This window comes from Notamacropus eugenii, chromosome 6 (assembly GCF_028372415.1).
Source record: "Notamacropus eugenii isolate mMacEug1 chromosome 6, mMacEug1.pri_v2, whole genome shotgun sequence".
Lineage (NCBI taxonomy): Eukaryota > Metazoa > Chordata > Mammalia > Diprotodontia > Macropodidae > Notamacropus > Notamacropus eugenii.
In genome coordinates, this window is record NC_092877.1 from 208,117,667 (window position 1) to 208,135,453 (window position 17,787).

General features: G+C 38.0%; 1 protein-coding gene across 1 annotated transcript in view; it reads right to left on the reverse strand.

Annotated features, from left to right (window-relative positions):
* Window positions 1–5,671: 5,671 nt before the first annotated feature.
* Window positions 5,672–17,787, reverse strand: part of F10 (coagulation factor X) — a 30,342-nt gene continuing 18,226 nt past the window's right edge. Inside the window, exons 6-8 of the mRNA XM_072621917.1 lie at window positions 17,155–17,357; window positions 10,296–10,413; window positions 5,672–6,729 (exon numbers count right to left, since the gene is read on the reverse strand). Of these exons, the coding sequence (XP_072478018.1) occupies window positions 6,176–6,729; window positions 10,296–10,413; window positions 17,155–17,357 (875 nt within the window). The 3' untranslated portion in view covers window positions 5,672–6,175. The remainder of the gene's footprint in view (window positions 6,730–10,295; window positions 10,414–17,154; window positions 17,358–17,787) is intronic.

The following is a 17,787-nucleotide window of genomic DNA, read 5'->3' on the forward strand; positions in this document are numbered from 1 at the left end:
TTGCTGAGGACTGCTAAGGGATTGACTCTTTGGATGCTGGAACACCCAAAGAGTTTGTTTCATAAGCACCAGCTTGAGTTGGGGTCTTCTCTTAATTCCCATGGTTGTCATTCAGAACTCCCAGGAATCACATGCACCTTGCTCTGCCCCCTTCCCCCCACCCCATCCTCATTAAATGATGGTGAGTTTCCTGTTTAGATATTGTTTCTGCAGGAAGAATTCCAACAGTTACTAAAGGCAGCAGTAATACCTTTGATAAATTAATATATCTATAATGGTACTGACTCCAGGAATAAAAATGACACCCCACCTCCTCCCTTTTGTTTTTTGTGTCTTTTGTCCATACCCTCCTGTAAATCTTCTGCAGGAGGCCAAGCCAATGTCCTTCAAACCTACCTTTTGTCATTTTGGGGATGTCTGTGAAGACTTGGGCTGCCCGTAGATTATCTCTCACTCTTACCAAATGACTGGCCCACCTTCTTCTTCATTCATGCAAGTCTTTGATGACATCCTTTGTACCGTTTATGAGATGTAATTCTTTTTTTTAATTTATATTTCATTTTTTCTAATTACATATACAATTTTTAACATTTTTTTTAATTTTGGAGTTCTAAATTCTCTTTCCCTCCCCTCTCTCCTCCTTGAAAAGACAAATAGTTTGATCTAGATTATACATGTGTAGTCATGCAAAATATATTTCCATATTAGCCATATTGAAAAGAAAACACAGATCAAAAAAACCCAAGAAAAATAAAGTTTTAAACTTTTATCTTCCTGATTCCAGACCCAGAACTCTATCCACTGTGCCACCCAGCTGCAAAAGATTGCTTTCTTCTTCTTTCAACTATTCACAGAGATTGTTGTTTGTCATTTATTCTTGAAGAGGGTCATGACATCTGGTCATGACATCACATGCAAGTGAATTGGATTTAAGTGAAAGAGGGCTGTGCAGAATCACCCAGTCTCACTTTCTCCTCTGGAACTCTCTGGGTTCAGTGGCCAGATATTCAACAGGACGACTGAAGAAGCCCCCCAGTCCTTACTAGGATTTTTTTGAGGAAGGTAGGGCAGATCTTCGGTTAGTAGATGAATAAACTGAGGCTTTTGACCCAAAGTGACTTATGAGTTTCATGCTGAAAAAGTCTTAATATAAAAAACCAGGGAGACATGGGCACTTTAAAAAAAGATTTAGTCCTCTTTCAGAATGAGTGTAGAGTTAACCATCCTTTGCCAAAGATTTCTTAATAGCATTCTCGGAAATGGAACAGTCACTCCCCTTGATTACTATCGATTTTTCTGTATTGCCTTGTTTACATAGGAGTTTTGTGCCTCTAATAACCTTGTCTGAGATCTTTGTACTAGAACTTTTAAACTTTGCTTAAAAAAATTATGTAAAACGCAAACTATGCACAAAACCTAGGAAAATAAGTTAGGGGATCTATTTTTCATAATGGCTTCTTCTTCATAAATTGGTTGCTGAGGACTTCCTCAAAAAATTACAATTCAACATTTATTAAAAGACTTACAATGTTTTTGTGGCCCATATTGTAAATGCTTTAAAAAGATGTATCACCTGACCAAAAGTTTGAATTGCTTTATCTGTTATAAACTGTGTTAAAAATTAAAAAAAAAAAAAGACTTACAATGTCAGTCACTGTGCAAAGTACTTTACAAATATCATCTCATTTGATCTTTGCATCATCTCTGGGAAGTAGGTGCTGTTATTATCCTCATTTTTCAGTTGAAGAAACTGATGCAGATAGTGACTTGCTCAGGGTCATACTGCTAGTGCTGGTGTTTCATTGTTTTTCAGTCATGTGTGACTCTTCATGACTCCTTCTGGGGTTTTCTTGGCAAAGATGCTGGGATGGTTTGCTATTTTCTTCTCTAGCTCATTTCATAGATGAGGAAAACTGGGGTAAATAAGGTTGACCCCAGGGTCACACAGCTAGTAAGTGTCTGAGGTCAAATTTGAACTCTCGTCTGTCCTAACTCTAGGCCCAGCACCATCTAGCTGCCTCAGCTAAAAAACTCTTAATTGCCAAATCTGGTTACTTTTTCTTAATCCCATCCTCCTTGACCTCTCTCTATCATTCGACAGTATTGACCAACCTCTCCTTCTGTATGCTTACTTTCTCTTTTCCGGATTGCTGAAAATAATGTTTCATGCAAACACTTAACAAATAGTCTCATACTTGCACATTCAAAAACCTTGGGAAAAGAATATTCTAATCTTCCAAATGAGCTTCAGTGGGTTTTGAATACATTTTTTACAAATATAAAAATGCAATATCTTTTAATTAGTTTGAAAGAATAGTCAATTGACATCAAAGAAGATGGAAATCAACTTCATTTCAACAAAATCTTTTATATAAATGTTGGATGTGATTGAAAAATGACCACCATGATTTAATAAAGGCAATCAATGATGCATTTCCTAGATCTAGGAATCTTTGTAAGGTATCTTTTTCAGCTAATAGCTGTTAAAACTGTGAATCAAAATGAATTAAGTTTATACCCAGACTTTGAAATGGCTATATCAACAAATGTCATATGAAGATTTTCAAAAATAATGAAACGTGGTTAAAAACTTGTTTTCACTGAATATATCTTTATTGATAATTTTTAAGTGATTATAAAAAGTGTTACCTCTCGTAAGCAAAATAATATTTTCAAAATATATAATTTTTATATTACTTAAAATTTTTATATGTTACATAATACATAATTATTAATATAGTAGTAATGCATATGATTTACAAATAAGTAGATACATACACATTCGGGTACACACTCAAAAATGTTTACTGAAAGAAGTTTTTGGTAAAAAAATTGTTTAGAGAATTCTTTTAGTTAAACTAAAAGTTTTGAGGCCAGAGTCAGGATTTTTATAGCTGTAAAAAACTGCGACCCGTTAGAGGAAGAATTTAAAACAAATGAAATGTGAAAACTCATGAAGCAGCCTGGAGCAAGCTAGCCTTGGAGTGAGGAAGACCTGGGATGAAGTCCTATCTTGGCTGTATGACCCTGGAGAAAACAGTTAGCCTTTCAATGCTTTAGGCAACTGTCTAAGAATCTAAGTTTGACCTTCAACCATAACAGGAACTTTCTCAGCTTTGAGTTTCCTATACCAGTGAAATCAGAAGTTTTATTCCTATTTCTGGCCTCCTTAAAACAGAACAAAATGGAGATATGCATCAACACTTGAGGATCTTTGAGTTTTTCATTCCATTTCTATACCAACAAATGGGCCTTTGGCATTTCCTCTGGAATGTGAAGTTTTGTTGTTCAATCATTTCTTATTCCACTAAACTTTTTAAAATTTAAAATTTAAAATTCCATATTTATTTTTATGGTCTGGAGCATTCTCATGACAGCTAAGGATTGGTTATTGTCACCCTACATTTTAGAGCTTGGTCTAGCAAGGTCACTCAAGGTCTGAGAACAAGGGTCAGGTCATCCCTAACTCTTTGTACTGGACCTTGCTATCAGATCATTTGCTTGGAGAGTATGAGTTGTGATTTTCTTAATGTTTAACTTCTTTAAGATCCTTAGGAATTTTCTGTAGAGCTTAAATGGTTTAGTGGAAGTTTGCCTTAAGTTTTAGCATTTATTTTATTTGTTCTTCCTTCTCTTTCAGTCTCTTCCACAAAGCATCCTTTTGTCCAAGACCAGATCTTACTACCCTGGGGTTCTCAGCCTGTCTCTCTCTTAGCTCTCCCTCACATTAAAACATCTTACTCCCCCTCCTCAGTGCCTCCATGTTGTCTTCCATCACCCAACACTTGCAGCTGGCATGTTCTTCTCACTCTCCTATCAACATTCACCTGTCCTGTGTTTCAGTTTTTTCAGAGCCAGGAGCTCAGTGCTTCCAAGACGTCAGCTAACCAATTCCATAGCTTCATCTAGATCTGTAACTAGGGATTCTTGCGTTAGGGACAAAATCACTTGATTGGAGGGTATAGACAGGGGCCCAGAAGACTATTAAATATACACTGGTTTAGCACTTGGTACTGGGGCAGCGTATCCCTGAAATCAGGGCTCTTAACGTTTTTGGTGTCATGGATCCCTCGATAGTCTGGTGAAATCTATTGATTCCTTCTCAGAATAATGCTTTAAAATAAAATACATAGGATTACAAAGGAAACCAGTTATATTGAAATACAGTTATAAAAAATTTTAAATCAAGTTAATGCATTCAAGGTTAAGAACCTCTGCATTTGATAATTTAGCATAAGATACACAGGGTATTACGACAGGGAAAAGAAGAGCTCTGGGAGAAGGGATTCATGATGGCAGTCATGGGGGTGGGCATTATATGTGGGGTGGCTGCCACCCGGAAGGGAGTTTACCTCCACCCTAGGCATCAGTATCTTGGGCAAAATCCTAGTCTTACCATAGTAATTTCAATTCTGTACTCATTTATCTAATGTATAGATTGGATAATCTGTCAGTTTCCTCCCAGAGAGTTCTATGGTGATAATTCTACGAAATTAATCCACAATAATATGAATGGTATTCCCTTTAGAAACACACACATGAGGGTTAAAAGTGGCCTTCTAAAGACATTTTCCCTGACTTTTGCATAGTGGGAATTGCAGGCTAGATTATATAACAAATGGTACCAAAGAGACAAAGTGCTTGGGGGCTGGTTGAGGTCTTTAAGTCCTAATCACATCATATAATGTCAATACAGTTTGCTTTGTTGAAATACAGAATAGCTCTCACCTACAATTTTATAACAGGTCAGAAATTGTTATTCTTATGGTTAGAATGGGTAAAATAATGCTGATAATCAGCCAACACCATAATCACCCTGGATAGCTTGGTTGGGATCACTATCCCATCTGGGGATATCCAGGCCCAAAAGGAAGTTCCTATTTGACTCATTAATTAATTAATGTATTTAACATTTTTATTTTAAGTTTTGAGTTCCAAATTCTATCCTTCCCCTTCTCCCTCATAGTAGGGTTTGTTTTTTTATTTTTTAAACAGATGTTTGTTGACTTTATTTGATTTCCCCTAATTACCTAACAGTTTGAGATATGTCAATTAAAGGTCTGAGGCTTTAGGATTTTCTGCAACTGCTCTGGTGTGCCTGGAGCAGCAACAGGTATTACATGTATCCTCAAGTGGTACTAGCTGGCCTGATGTTGACTGACAACCATCTAATCTCCACCAGAAACATTGGTCTAAAGTGGGAGGGAGAGTGGGATCTTCTTCCTATATTTTATGTGTCTGTAACAATGAAATTCCTTCATGCAACCTTACCCTAAGGGGCAGCTAGGAAACCAGTTATATTGAAATACAATTAATAAAAAAGATTAAACCAAGTTAATGCATCTAAGGTTAAGACAGTGGATAGAGTGCCAGGTATGAAGTCAGGGAGACTCATCTTCCCGAGTTCAGATCTAACCTCAGACACTTACCTACAAGTTGTGTGACCCTGAAAAAGTCACTTAACCCTATTTACCTCAGTTTCCTCATCTGTAAAATGAACTAGAGAAGGAAAGCGCAAACCACTTCAGTATCTTTGCCAAGAAAACCCCAAATAGTGTTACAAGGAATCAGATGTAATTGAAATGACAAAACAACAAAATCACCTATGCTGCAGGGTCTTCATACATGGCTGATTAAATAAAACATTGCTAAGTAAAGAAAAAGACTGTGCTAATGCAAAATTTTAAAATTTTATTTTTAAATGGCACTTCTTATGAAACAGTAGGGACAGTCGGATGCTCTAGATTTCTACTGAAATATGATGGGATTTCTAGAAGAAAATCTATCCAAGATGGGAAGGGCAAGGTGAGAATGGGCAGTCTAGACAAGAATTTTTCCACTTCAAACCAAATAAGAGACAACCAATGTTAACAACAGACAAAACGGCAAGTTTAAGGAAAACCTGGAGTGGAATCAGAATAACGATATTGCCCTCAGAAGGTATGAAGTTGTACTGAATCTTCCCTTTTCACACCTGGAAATCTAATCATGGATTCAAACCACACAGAAAGAGCATAAAATATACCCCCCAAAGCCACCAGAGGATCACTCGAGTAGAATTCTTTTTAATAAGAATGTTCTGTAGTAACTGGAACTAACCTATAGGGAAAGCACTTGGCCAGATGAGAATGATTAGAATGGAAGCTGACCGCTGCTGCAGAAACCTCAGCCAGTTCTACAGAACTTTCTTCGTTCTCATGGATTTTTTTATCCATCCAAGGAAGGCAGTGACTTTAGTGTAGATTCCAAATTTTCCCTTTCTGGCACACCCTTCTCCCCAGCTGACAATTCCAGTGACAAAATAAGTGTCCTTAAACTTGGTCACATGTGGGCCACCACTGTCTCCCTCACAGGCATCTTCAGGTTTGTTTTCATAGCCAGCACAGAACATGTTGGAGGTGATGGTGAAGGTACTGGACAACTTGCATGTGTTTCGATCGACAAAGGGGACCGTGAGCATCTTGAGTACGGTGGAAACGCGACCTTTCTCATGGACGCGTCCAAAGCCGCTGATGATGCCTGCTTTCTGGTTCATCAACACGTCCTCGGCCCAGTCCTTTTCCGGTAAACACGCAGGAGCTACGTTCCTTCGGAACCGAATGGGTTTCTTTAACTTGATGAGGGCAATGTCGTTGTCGTAGGTTTCTCTGATGAATCCTTTGTGGGTCATGATCTTCTCCACCTCATGGGCCTCCTCATTACCATCCTCGACTTCAGTGTTCCGCTCACCTAGGAGGGGATGAGTAAGTGTCCATAAGGTCTGCATTAGTTTATTTTCATTTAGGAGGCTTTGGTAATCATGTGTGTTTTACTCCCTAACAATAGAGATAGGAATAGCAGCAGATATGTAGTTAGTGCTCATTTCATATATATTATCACACACACTACAAGTTCCATGAGGGCAGGTGCTGTATCTTAGCTAACTGAACTTTGTATCTCTCCCAGGTACCAACAAAACAGATGGCAGGTATTGATTACCCATTTGTAGAATTGAATTCAGTAGAGCAATGTTGTGAGGTAGGTAATCACAAGGGTGCAGATTTTTATAGCACTTTTCTCACAGAGAGTCCATGGAGGGGATAATAAAGATATCGTTACTCCTATGTTACAGATAAGGAAACTGAGGCACACAGAGGCTTATGGTCACATAGCTTATAGGTGTTAGACAAAAGATTCAAACTCTAGTCTCCTGACTTTATGTCCAGCACTTATTTTATAGATGGGGAAACTGGGTCTCAAAGAGTCTAGGAGACTTGCTTAAGGTCATATGACTAAAGAGATAAAAGGGGAGACTCAGACTTAAGTTTTTCCACCTGCGTTTATTTGTATGATGCTAGAATAGAGACTAGAGTGAAGTCCTGTCTTTGCAATGCATCCTTTTCCCTTTCTGGGACTTAGAATCCTCATCTAGAAAATGAAGTTATATGTGTCTGACTCTTCGTGCTACAATTTGAGGTTTCCTTGGCAAAGATACTCGAGTAGCTTGCCATTTCCTTTTCCAGCTCATTTTATAGATGAGGAAACTGAGGCAAACAGGGTTAAGTGACTTGTCCAGGGTCACATAGTAAGTGTCTGAGAATGGATTTGAACTCAGGGAGATGAATCTTCCTGACTTCAGGCCTGGCAATGTATCCACTGTGCCACCTAGCTGCCCCCAATGTTATAGCAGATGATTCTTAAGGTTCTTGCCAGCTTGTATTTCTTTTGTATCCCTCACAATGCAGGGTATATAGTCCTTGGTAAACAGCAGGTATTTAGGAAGTGTTCACTGATGGATTCACCTAAGTAGCTACTTGATGTAGAGGCTAGAGCTGAGTTTGAATCCTGCCTCAGACACTTAAGAGCTATGTGATTCTAAGCTGGCCTTTTTTTTCTTTAACTAAGCAGGTCTTAACTTGAGTGTCAATTTTTCATCTATAAAATGATGGTAATAACAGCACCCACCTCATGAGGACCAAATGAGGTAACATGTAAAGGGGCTTTGCATACTTTAAAGTGGGGAATGAGTATTTATAGAACACCTACTATGTACCAGGCACTAAAAAAGTTAAGCACTTAAATTTTTTTTAGTAAAAGTGCTATAAAAATGTTAGCTATTTTTATTGTTATTAATGCTAGCTATTGTTGTTATGTTATTATTATTTACAGAGATACCATATTGCCTGATGCCACAGAAGAAGGCCATTTTATCTAAACAACTAGCAACGAACCAGACATGAGGTTCATTTCTGTAATTCTTGCTCCTGGGGATCTGAAACTGGTGGATCACCGGAGTTTGGGAATTCTGAGAAACAGAAGACTAAAGGGGTCTGTACTAAGTCCTGCACTAATATGACAAATCTTCAGCAGTGTCAGTCAACATGTATTAATTACCTACTGTTTGCTAAGCACTATGCTAAACACTGGGCATGCAAAAAAAAGCCAATAGACAGTCTCTGTTCTCAAAGGGCTCAGGACCTACAGGAACAAACTGTCCCAGGTCAGAAAAAAGGAGCAGGTCAAAGTTTCCATGCCAGCCAGTATTGGAAATGAGCCACAGGTGGCTGTTGTACATCTAGCCTGAGGGAGATGGGGCCCCAGTCTCAAACTCTACCCCTCAAAAAACTCAAAACAAACAAAATAAAATGAACAAAAAACAATTAGCCACCAAAGATGAATCTCAAACCTCTGCCAATTCTTGAAGACTTAAGAAGAGCTGTATAGTTTGCAGATTATCCAACCCCTTCTCCAGCCTCCTTCTATCCCCCTGGTGCTAGCCATTTAACTTCCCTTTGCCCAGAAACTAAGCAGGAGGTGGTCACATTGCCTTAGAGCTAGATGTGTGGTAGTATTTAATAAGGATCTGCTCATTGATCGCAAAGTAAAAGAGAATAATATTTGAAAACAAGGTAGGCTAGTATAATGAACAATGGTCACAGAATCAGGTGATCTGTGTTTTAAGGATGGACTCCAATTTTTTAGTTGTGCCCCCGTGGGAAAGTCCCTAAGTTTCATTTCCTTATCTGTAAAGTGTGAATAAGTACTAATTGCATAATTCTCAGGATTAGTAGGAAAGTATTTCATGAAGCTCCACTCATTTCCCTTAGTCTAGACCCATGATTTCATCCATGTGGAGAAATCCCAGAATGGGGAAGTCATCTGACACTTCTAGTCTTAGAGAAATGCCAGGTGCCACTGGGAGTCAAATGGTGTGTCCAGAGTCACATACCTACTGATCACCCTCCTGACTTTGAGGATCCCACTATGTAGCATTGACTCTGGGAAACCATGAAACACTCCATGTAAGTAAGCTGTTCTAAGTGAAAGAAAGCGAATTGCTTCGGATTTAGCTTCAAATTTGGAGAAACACTTGTGAAGTGATGTTGAATATTTATGAGAGAGAGAGAGAGAGAGAGAGAGAGAGAGAGAGAGAGAGAGAGAGAGAGAGAGAGAGAGAGAGAGAGAAAAGAAGGAAAAAAAGAAGAAGAAGGAGGAGGAATGAAAAAATCACAGAGAAAGAGACAGATAGTTACAGAAAGAGAGATAAAAAGAGAGACAGAGACAGAGAGAAACATAGAGATGGAGAAAGCTCAAGTGAGCTAGCACATGGGTTGCTCTGTGGTTTTGGTGGCTGAACTTCTAGATTCCAACTACGAGTAAGAGATCCCAAAGCTCTTTGCTGGATCTTTTCATCTGAAAAGCTCTTTCTGATCTGTGGTTTTGTTTTTAAAGAATCCCATTAAAGAAATAGCTACTATATGTGTGTACATGCCTCAGTGCATATATACAAGCAAATACGTAGAGATACACGCATGTGGACATAGGTCCATTTTTGTTTTTGATGGATAGTGTGGGGAACATCTAACTCCATCAGTTACAGATCAGCAAATTCTATGTAACTTATAATCTCCGACATGAGAAGTTTCATGACATAAGTAGCGTGTGTCAAATGTCAATCCTCTATCCACTATGCATTCAATCTCCTATACTAACATGTATCTGATTACTTTTCACATATGAAGATAGCTCTTTGGAATCATGCAGATATGAGAGTCAACAAGGAAAATAATATTCAGGAAAAAGATACAAGAGTTGGTCACAGAAAGCAATTTCTACTTCCCTTTATGTTCCCCCTTCTCTTCCCACCATTCCCCTGCAGCATGTAAGTTCCTTGAGAGTATAATGTTGTACACATAGTAGGCACTTAATAAGTATTCAATGGATTGGATTGGGAAGACATTCACCATGAGAGATTTATGACTGTTGCTCACATTTCCTTCAGTTGCTGAGGTTATCCATGAACTGTAGTCACTTACCTACCACCACTTGGAATCTCTTCAATGGGAACATGCAGTGAGCGGCAGAAAGGACGAAGTTCTCATTCAGTATGGTACCGCCACAGAATCCTTCCTTGTTCTCATCTATGAGAAGAGCCTACAAGGAGAAGATCATGGACTTCAAAATAAATATTCAAAGAGAAGGTTGGACCTCTCTTTTTGTTTTTACTGGAGAGGTAGAAGACCACAGGGCATGGAAGTTTGGATGCAAATGTTGTCAGATGAGTGAATTGGTTTTGTTTAGCTGTTTTAATTTATAACAGGGGAAAACACATCGGGTGTTTTAGGGAGCATATATCCAGAGATTAAAACAGATATAAGAACAAAAGGCATCAATAACATTTTATCTAAAAATTAAAATAGAATATAACCTCCTTGCAAGCAAGTACCATTTCATGTTTGCCATTGTACCCCCGATACCTAGTACAGAAATTGGCACATGGCAGGGACTCAATAATAAGTATTTATTTCCTTGACTGATCAAAGGGAAGGCTGCTGAAAGCAAAATCACCATTAAAAAAAAAGAGGTAGCTCTAGCTGTACTTTGTCTATTTGATTAGCACACCAGTTCTGAGCACGATGTCTAGCACATAGTTGGTACTTAACAAATGTTTATTATTTGATTAACTTGTATTTATAAAGTCATATGGGTTGGAGAAGTTGTAGTCCCCACACTAAACATATCACAGGGTTTTTTTGAATTAAAATTATTTTTCAATTACAAAATTATAGATAGTTTGAAACAAGTTTGGATCAAAATTAATGAGATCATATGGGATGAAGGCATTGTATTCTCCATATTGAAGAAATCACAGGAGTTTTTTTTTAACTTTAAAAAATTCAATAAAAAAAAATCACAGATTGTTTGAAACAAGTTATGGGCAGCAGATGAATTAAGGATGCCAAAGTTTATTGATTCCTTTTGGTGGGAATTTATGGTAGAGTACTTCAAGGATTGAGGATGTGAAGAGTAGGGACTTTTTTCTACTTCTTTCATATGTTCTCAGTATCATATGCTGTGGTTGTCACACAGAAGTAGGCAGTACTTTTAAGTAGAGGAAGTTTCTGTCTATGCTGTGTAATTTTAGGGACATTAGAGAGGTTGTAATATCTGGCTTTCTCAAGTGCCACAGAGTCTAAAAGTTCAACCATAAGAGATTAATCTCTTTGTATTTTCCTTCCTGCTGTCTGCCTTTAAAATGCAAATATTCTGGAAGGAATATTGATTCACAATTAGTGACATATCACATTTGCTTCTTTTATTTATTTTCCTCTGCATAAGAATAACATGAGGGCTCAGGTGCCTTGGGGGAAAAGATGCTAAAAAAGAAAAAGGGGGAGGCAGAGGCACCAAAGACAAGCTTTAATTATCTCAGGTCTGCCAAATCAGAGAAAGAGACAGAGTTTTAAATCATACTTTCTTTATCAGAAGGCTAATAGCTCATATTTGCACAGCTATCACAAGAATCCTGAGAAACAAGTAGAACAAAATATTATCATCCCCATTTTCAGGATGAGGAAACTGAAGTTAAAAAAGTTTTAAGTGACTTGTCCCATGTCACATAGCTGGTAAGCTGGGGAAACAGGATTTGTCTTCTCTCTACTCCTCTAACTTTTTACTACTAGATGTGTTGGAATACTTCAACTCTTATCATGGATCAATGTTAATTCTATTTGAATCAATGAATTAACGATTATTAAATGCTCTGAAAATACAGACTATTGAAGTCTTTCATTATTAGAGTGTAGCTAGCAACTTTTTTAAATTTAATTTTTAAATTTTGAACCTAAACACCAAAAAAAAGAGAGAGAAAATTCTACAGTTACTACATGAAAAACGATTGTATGTGAAAGTGAATCTTCTTTTCATATCGTGGTTTAAAAAAAAATTTATGGTAAATTCCATGTTACTTTCAAAGTCGTCCTCTTTGTGCTTCCTTCTGTTCACTTCTATGAATTTTTTAAAAAGTTGCAAAGGTCCTTTTTTGGGTATCACTCACTCTTACCCACTCTATCCTCCTCCCAGAAAAAAATCTTTCCTGTCCAATTGAAAACTGAGAGGAAAAAAGTCTTATAAAAAATAAGCATAGTCAAGAGTAGAACTTTTTACAAAAGGTCTATTCACCCATACTCTGATTTACATACGGACTACCTTTTCAAATACTTGATAATACTTTTTCTCCTGAAAATGGAAGTAATGAAATTCTTCAGAACTTTAAATTGGCAATGTTTTCTGATGAAAATCATCAGGCTGTCAGCACTGAACCATGGGACTAAGTTATGGGATTAAGCAATAACTGTTTACACCATTAATAAAAATTTCTATCGTGTCCTTCCTTTGTTTCCTTTCCCTTCCATTAACAACAGTTCATTCTCTGCTTGCCTTCTGCAAGGGTGAACATAGTTAATAGTATCCCCCCAAACATCATTGTTACCTAAAACTAATAGAGTCTGTCATGCAAAATCACAGAACAAAAATTAAAACTTGCTAAATGAGTAAATTTCAGAAAACTTAAGTCACAGTCTCCTCTCCAAGATTTTGTTCTTTTCCTTTCTGCCTGGACAGTCGCCTCTCATCATCCCTTCCAAGCTCTACCTGATGAAACCTTCCCCATTCTTCAAGGCCCTGTTTCAATGCTATCTTCTCTACGAAGACTTTTCTTATGTCCCCAGGCAGATACGATCTTGCTCTCCTCTGAACTGCTAAGCCACATTTTGTCTTTTTCTACCTGATTGGGTTGTTGTGATGAAATCTCTTCACAACCCAGCACATTATATAAATGTGCTATTATATGACAAATAGTGTGTGTGTATGCATGCGTGCATGTGTGTATACCATGTGTGCATTTGGTGTGGTGCTATCATCACCCTCATCTAGCTCATTAGCTTACTTACTCTAACCCTTAGAGAAACAGGCTGTTACTTAATTGATTAATCAAATAGCCAAGTATGGAGAGAAGCATATGTTTTGGCCACCAGATGGCACTACTCGTAGGTTAATAGCCCAGTGGCTATGTTGGGTGTTCGTCTTTCGTTGCCTGGAGAAGACCATGCCATCAGAGAAGTGATGACATGACTTGCACTTGACTTTGTTTTGAGTGAGGGAGGGCTGTGCAGGTCACCAGCCTCACTTCTTTTCCAGAGCCATCTGAAACATCAGGATGACTGGAAATGACCCAGGATGCAATGGGAGACCTTGAGCCCTTTAGGCTACGTTAAGGAGTATTCAGTACATATATTTTGAGTTTCCCAAACGCTGCAATTTCTCGCTTTTTCAACAGAAGGCATTCAGTCTTCATATTATTAACCTATTTTCTCATCCTGCAGAGTTCTCGAGTTCAATAATGATCTAGGAGTGTGCTTTAGTATATACTCCAAAATTATTTAAATAAGTTAATTACTCTGTGTTCTGAGCCTTGACCTTGCATTTAGCAAGCCTGTCACTCCTGATCAAAAGACCTCATCCACAAGACATAGATAGTTGAATTGTGACCAGTTGCTGAAAAAAAATTAGAAAATTTTGAGAACGGTTTGAGTATGGAAAAGGTGGCCACACTCAGGAAAATCCAGTTTCAATTATCTCCAGAATATCTTCTTATGTGTGAGCCACTAAAGTAAAAAATTGGAAGTGCTGGGATCAATGAAATGCCAATCTTTGATTCCAGGGGACCAAGGATGAAGCATGATATCCACCTTTTGACAAAGATTCAGAGTGAAGAATGAGATATTTGTTGAATTTGAACCATGAGGGAATTTGTTTTCTTTAACTGTGCATATTTGAAACAAGTATTTTCTTTTTCTTTCTCAGCAGTGTAGGAGGTAGGAGGGGAAAAATACATTTCTGTTCATTTTAAAAATTTTAATTAAAAATAAAATAGAATTAGTTTTTTTTAAGAATGTAAACCTATTGAGGGCAAGGAACTATCCCAATTTTGTGGTTGTATTCTTAGCATCCATCTCAGTGCCTGAAACACAGTTGACCTTTAATACCTGTTTCATTATTATTATAATATATATTATACTATTATATCTATTATTAGCAATAATAATAGACAAAAACATTTATTGCCTATAGGGGTTCCTTGATGAGAAGCCCAAAAGAAGTTATAGACAATTGGTTAAACTATACTTTAAAAGACTTCCCACCAGTTGTAGAGAGGCTGAGTCAGGCAGTAGGTCAGAATGTGAAATTTCAAATACAGAAAATACCACATTCTGTAATGACTCGCTAGCCCTAGACTCAGAGACATTTTGGGCTCTGATAAGGGTAAGAGGTGGCTGAACCTAGAAGAAGCTTCTTTTCCACCTATTCCTTCAGTTGTGAGGATCCCAAGGCAATCTATAGTGTTTAAAAAAATTAATACTTAGCTGGGACCATTCACAAGCTCAGATTTGGGAATGAAGGCTTATGGGTCTGGGAACACCCGTGTTCTACCCATACACCGTCCATCAGCTCAGGTAGTTACTGAAAGGTCAGCGGGTTCCAAAGGAGCCAGATCTATCTCATCTGTGACCAGGCTAACTTCTGACGTTATATTGGAGGAGTGGGAGGTGGGGCATATGCCAGATGACAACACTAATGCTTATGTATGAGATATATGCTTTACATGTAAATGAATATATTTGCAGATGTTGATGAATATGTCAATTATCATGGATTTTCTCATTTATATTTTTTATTGTTACTGTAATGTTAATATTTATTTGCTTGTGTGCTGGTGTTATGCTTATACTGTGGCTATTAGAGATGCATCTGTCTGACGCTTGTGTTTACTTGTAATTCACTAATAATTATGCAAGGGTTGTTACACTGTTTCCATTCTGGATTGTTTGGTGCGAACTACACTTAATTTTTGCCACTTAACACTTAGTTGCTTACTTACTCTAGATACACGTACACCATCCCTATGTGTGCACCTCATATGTCCTGCATATAATATGGTAATTTAGTTAATGAAGCAGCTGCTCCAGACAGACTTTGCATTGTGTCATGTCTAATTCATGTAATGTTAATGTGGATGTGATGCAAATGGTATTTTAAGATACTTACCCATGAAGTTGGGATAACTATTATTGTAGTTTTGAATGGTATTATTTATTATGATGCCTTCAGTGTATACCTGCAATTGGGTGGTACAGTGGACAGAGTGCTGGGTCTAGAGTTAGGAAGACCTGAATTCAAATTCCATCTCAGATACTAACTAGTTGTCTGATCCTGGGCAAGTCATTTAATCTCTCTTTGCCTCAGTTTCCTTATCTGTAAAATGGGGATAGGAGTTCTACTTCCTAGGGTTGTTGTAAGGATCAAATGAGATAATACTTGTGAAGTCCTTAGCATGGTGCTTGGCACATAGTAGGTGCTATTAGGATGATATTCAAATATCCCTTAGGTACTTTGACAGGAACTAAAGTTCTTTGACTGAAGTATGGAACGCAACAGCCTTTTGAATGCCTCCTGGAAGCAGACTAGGAAAAATAAATCAGTGAGGCCACTGGGAACCACGAGCATCACTTTTTTTTGACCTTGGACCAAGTTCCAGCCTACAGTTCCATTAAATTTAAGCTGCCCTGTTTAGCTTTTAAAGCCTTTGAAAATCTGGCTCCAATTTGCCTTTCCAGCCTTATATTACAATATTCTCCTTCCCAAACTCGATTGTCCAGTCAAATTAAGATTCTTCCTATTCCTCATACACAGCTTCCACCTCCCATCTCCATGCTTTTGCATTGGCTGTCCCTCATGCCTGAAATAAACTCTCACCTCATCACTACTTCTTAGAATCCCTTGTTTCTTTCAAAACTCTATTTAAGTGCTCCCTTCCACATCCCATCCCACCCCAACTTACCTTTATTTATTTTGTGGGTACTTGTTTAGACACATTTTATTTCTCCTGATAGAATAAGTAAGCTCCTTGAAGGAAGGGATCATTTCTTTTTTGTTTTTGTTTCCTCAGAGCCTAGCACTTCCTGGCACGCAGTAAGCACTTAATACGTGTTTATTGATTAGTCAATTAGTTTGACGAACCTCTTTTTTAAAAACTGCCTTGTTTTGAAGATCCAGCTTTTTGTATTCTTATGAGCCTCTGTTTCATTGACACAGTGGATACAGCACTGGGCTAGGACTCTTTCTGAGTTCAAATCCAGTCTCAGACACTTACTAGCTGTGTGACCCTGGATAAGTCAATTAACCCTGTTTGCCCCAGTTTCCTCTTCTGTAAAATGAGCTGGAGGAGGAAATGGCAAACCCCTCTAGTATCTCTGCCAAGAAAACCTCAGATGGGGTCAGACAGGACTGAAATGACTAAACAACCACCATATTGCATTCTCAAGACATGGTACCAATGTTAGGCTAAGGAACAACTACCGTATTTTGCAGCCCACACCTATAAGTATTTGCACAGATGGTTTTATTCTCTTGTCTTTCTTTCACATGTGTGCCCCTGTCAGAGCATTTGGCTAAGACAGAAAATTCTTCAATCATTGAATCTCAGATTTAGAACTAGATGGGATTGTAAAAGAAGTCATCTAGTCTAACCTTCTGATTTTATAGGTAAGGAAACTGAGGACCAAATTTGAACAAATGGAAGAGCCAGAATTTGAATCCAGGTCCAAAATCCAGTATTCTTCTATTTCCATCATACTACCTTATTTCACAAAGTGAAATTGAACGAGGACAATAGTTCTCTTTGGTTCAACACATGTCATGAGGATAAGGATAACTTAGATGACAATAAATACTGATGGAGTATTTTGACCATTGATGGTCATTTTAGTTAACTTCATGGAATTGAGAGATATCAAACCATATTTTTTACTTAGCATCGTTACAAACCACAATTACCTGCCATGGACATTCTCCCTCGTTGCAATTTCTTCCTCCAACAACCCTTGTGAAATCATCTCCACTATCTTCAGTTTCTGCGTAATTTGAGAAGAAGCCACGTAAAGGATCCTTTGTGGGAGCCAGGGTCTCTGTCTCTGCCTCTTTAGGTAGAGCTGACCGCTTCCTTCTTTCCACTGTGTACTTTCCACATGGGTAGGGTACTGAAAGAAAAAAAGAAAATACTTGATGTCTGAAAATGTCCCCAAATCATACAACCAATTCCACTATCAGAGTTGGCTTGAGAGAATATTGCAGTGATCCTATCTATCCCTTGACTTTCAAAGGGAAATTTTCTTAGACATCTTCACAAAGGGTGCAAATTAGTTCTCAGATCTAGTTATTCTGGGATTGGTGGTTGTTATTCAGTTGTTTCAGTGGCATCCCACTCTTTGTGACCCCATTTCGGATTTTCTTGGCAAAGATAGTGAAGTGGTTTTGCCTTTCCTTCCTCCAGATCATTTGACAGATGAGGAAACTAAGTGACTTGCCCAGGGCCACACAGTTAGTAAGTATCTTAGCGCAGATTTGAACTCAGGAAGACAAGTCTTCTTGACTCCAGGCCCAGCACCTAGCTGCCCATGGAGTTAATTA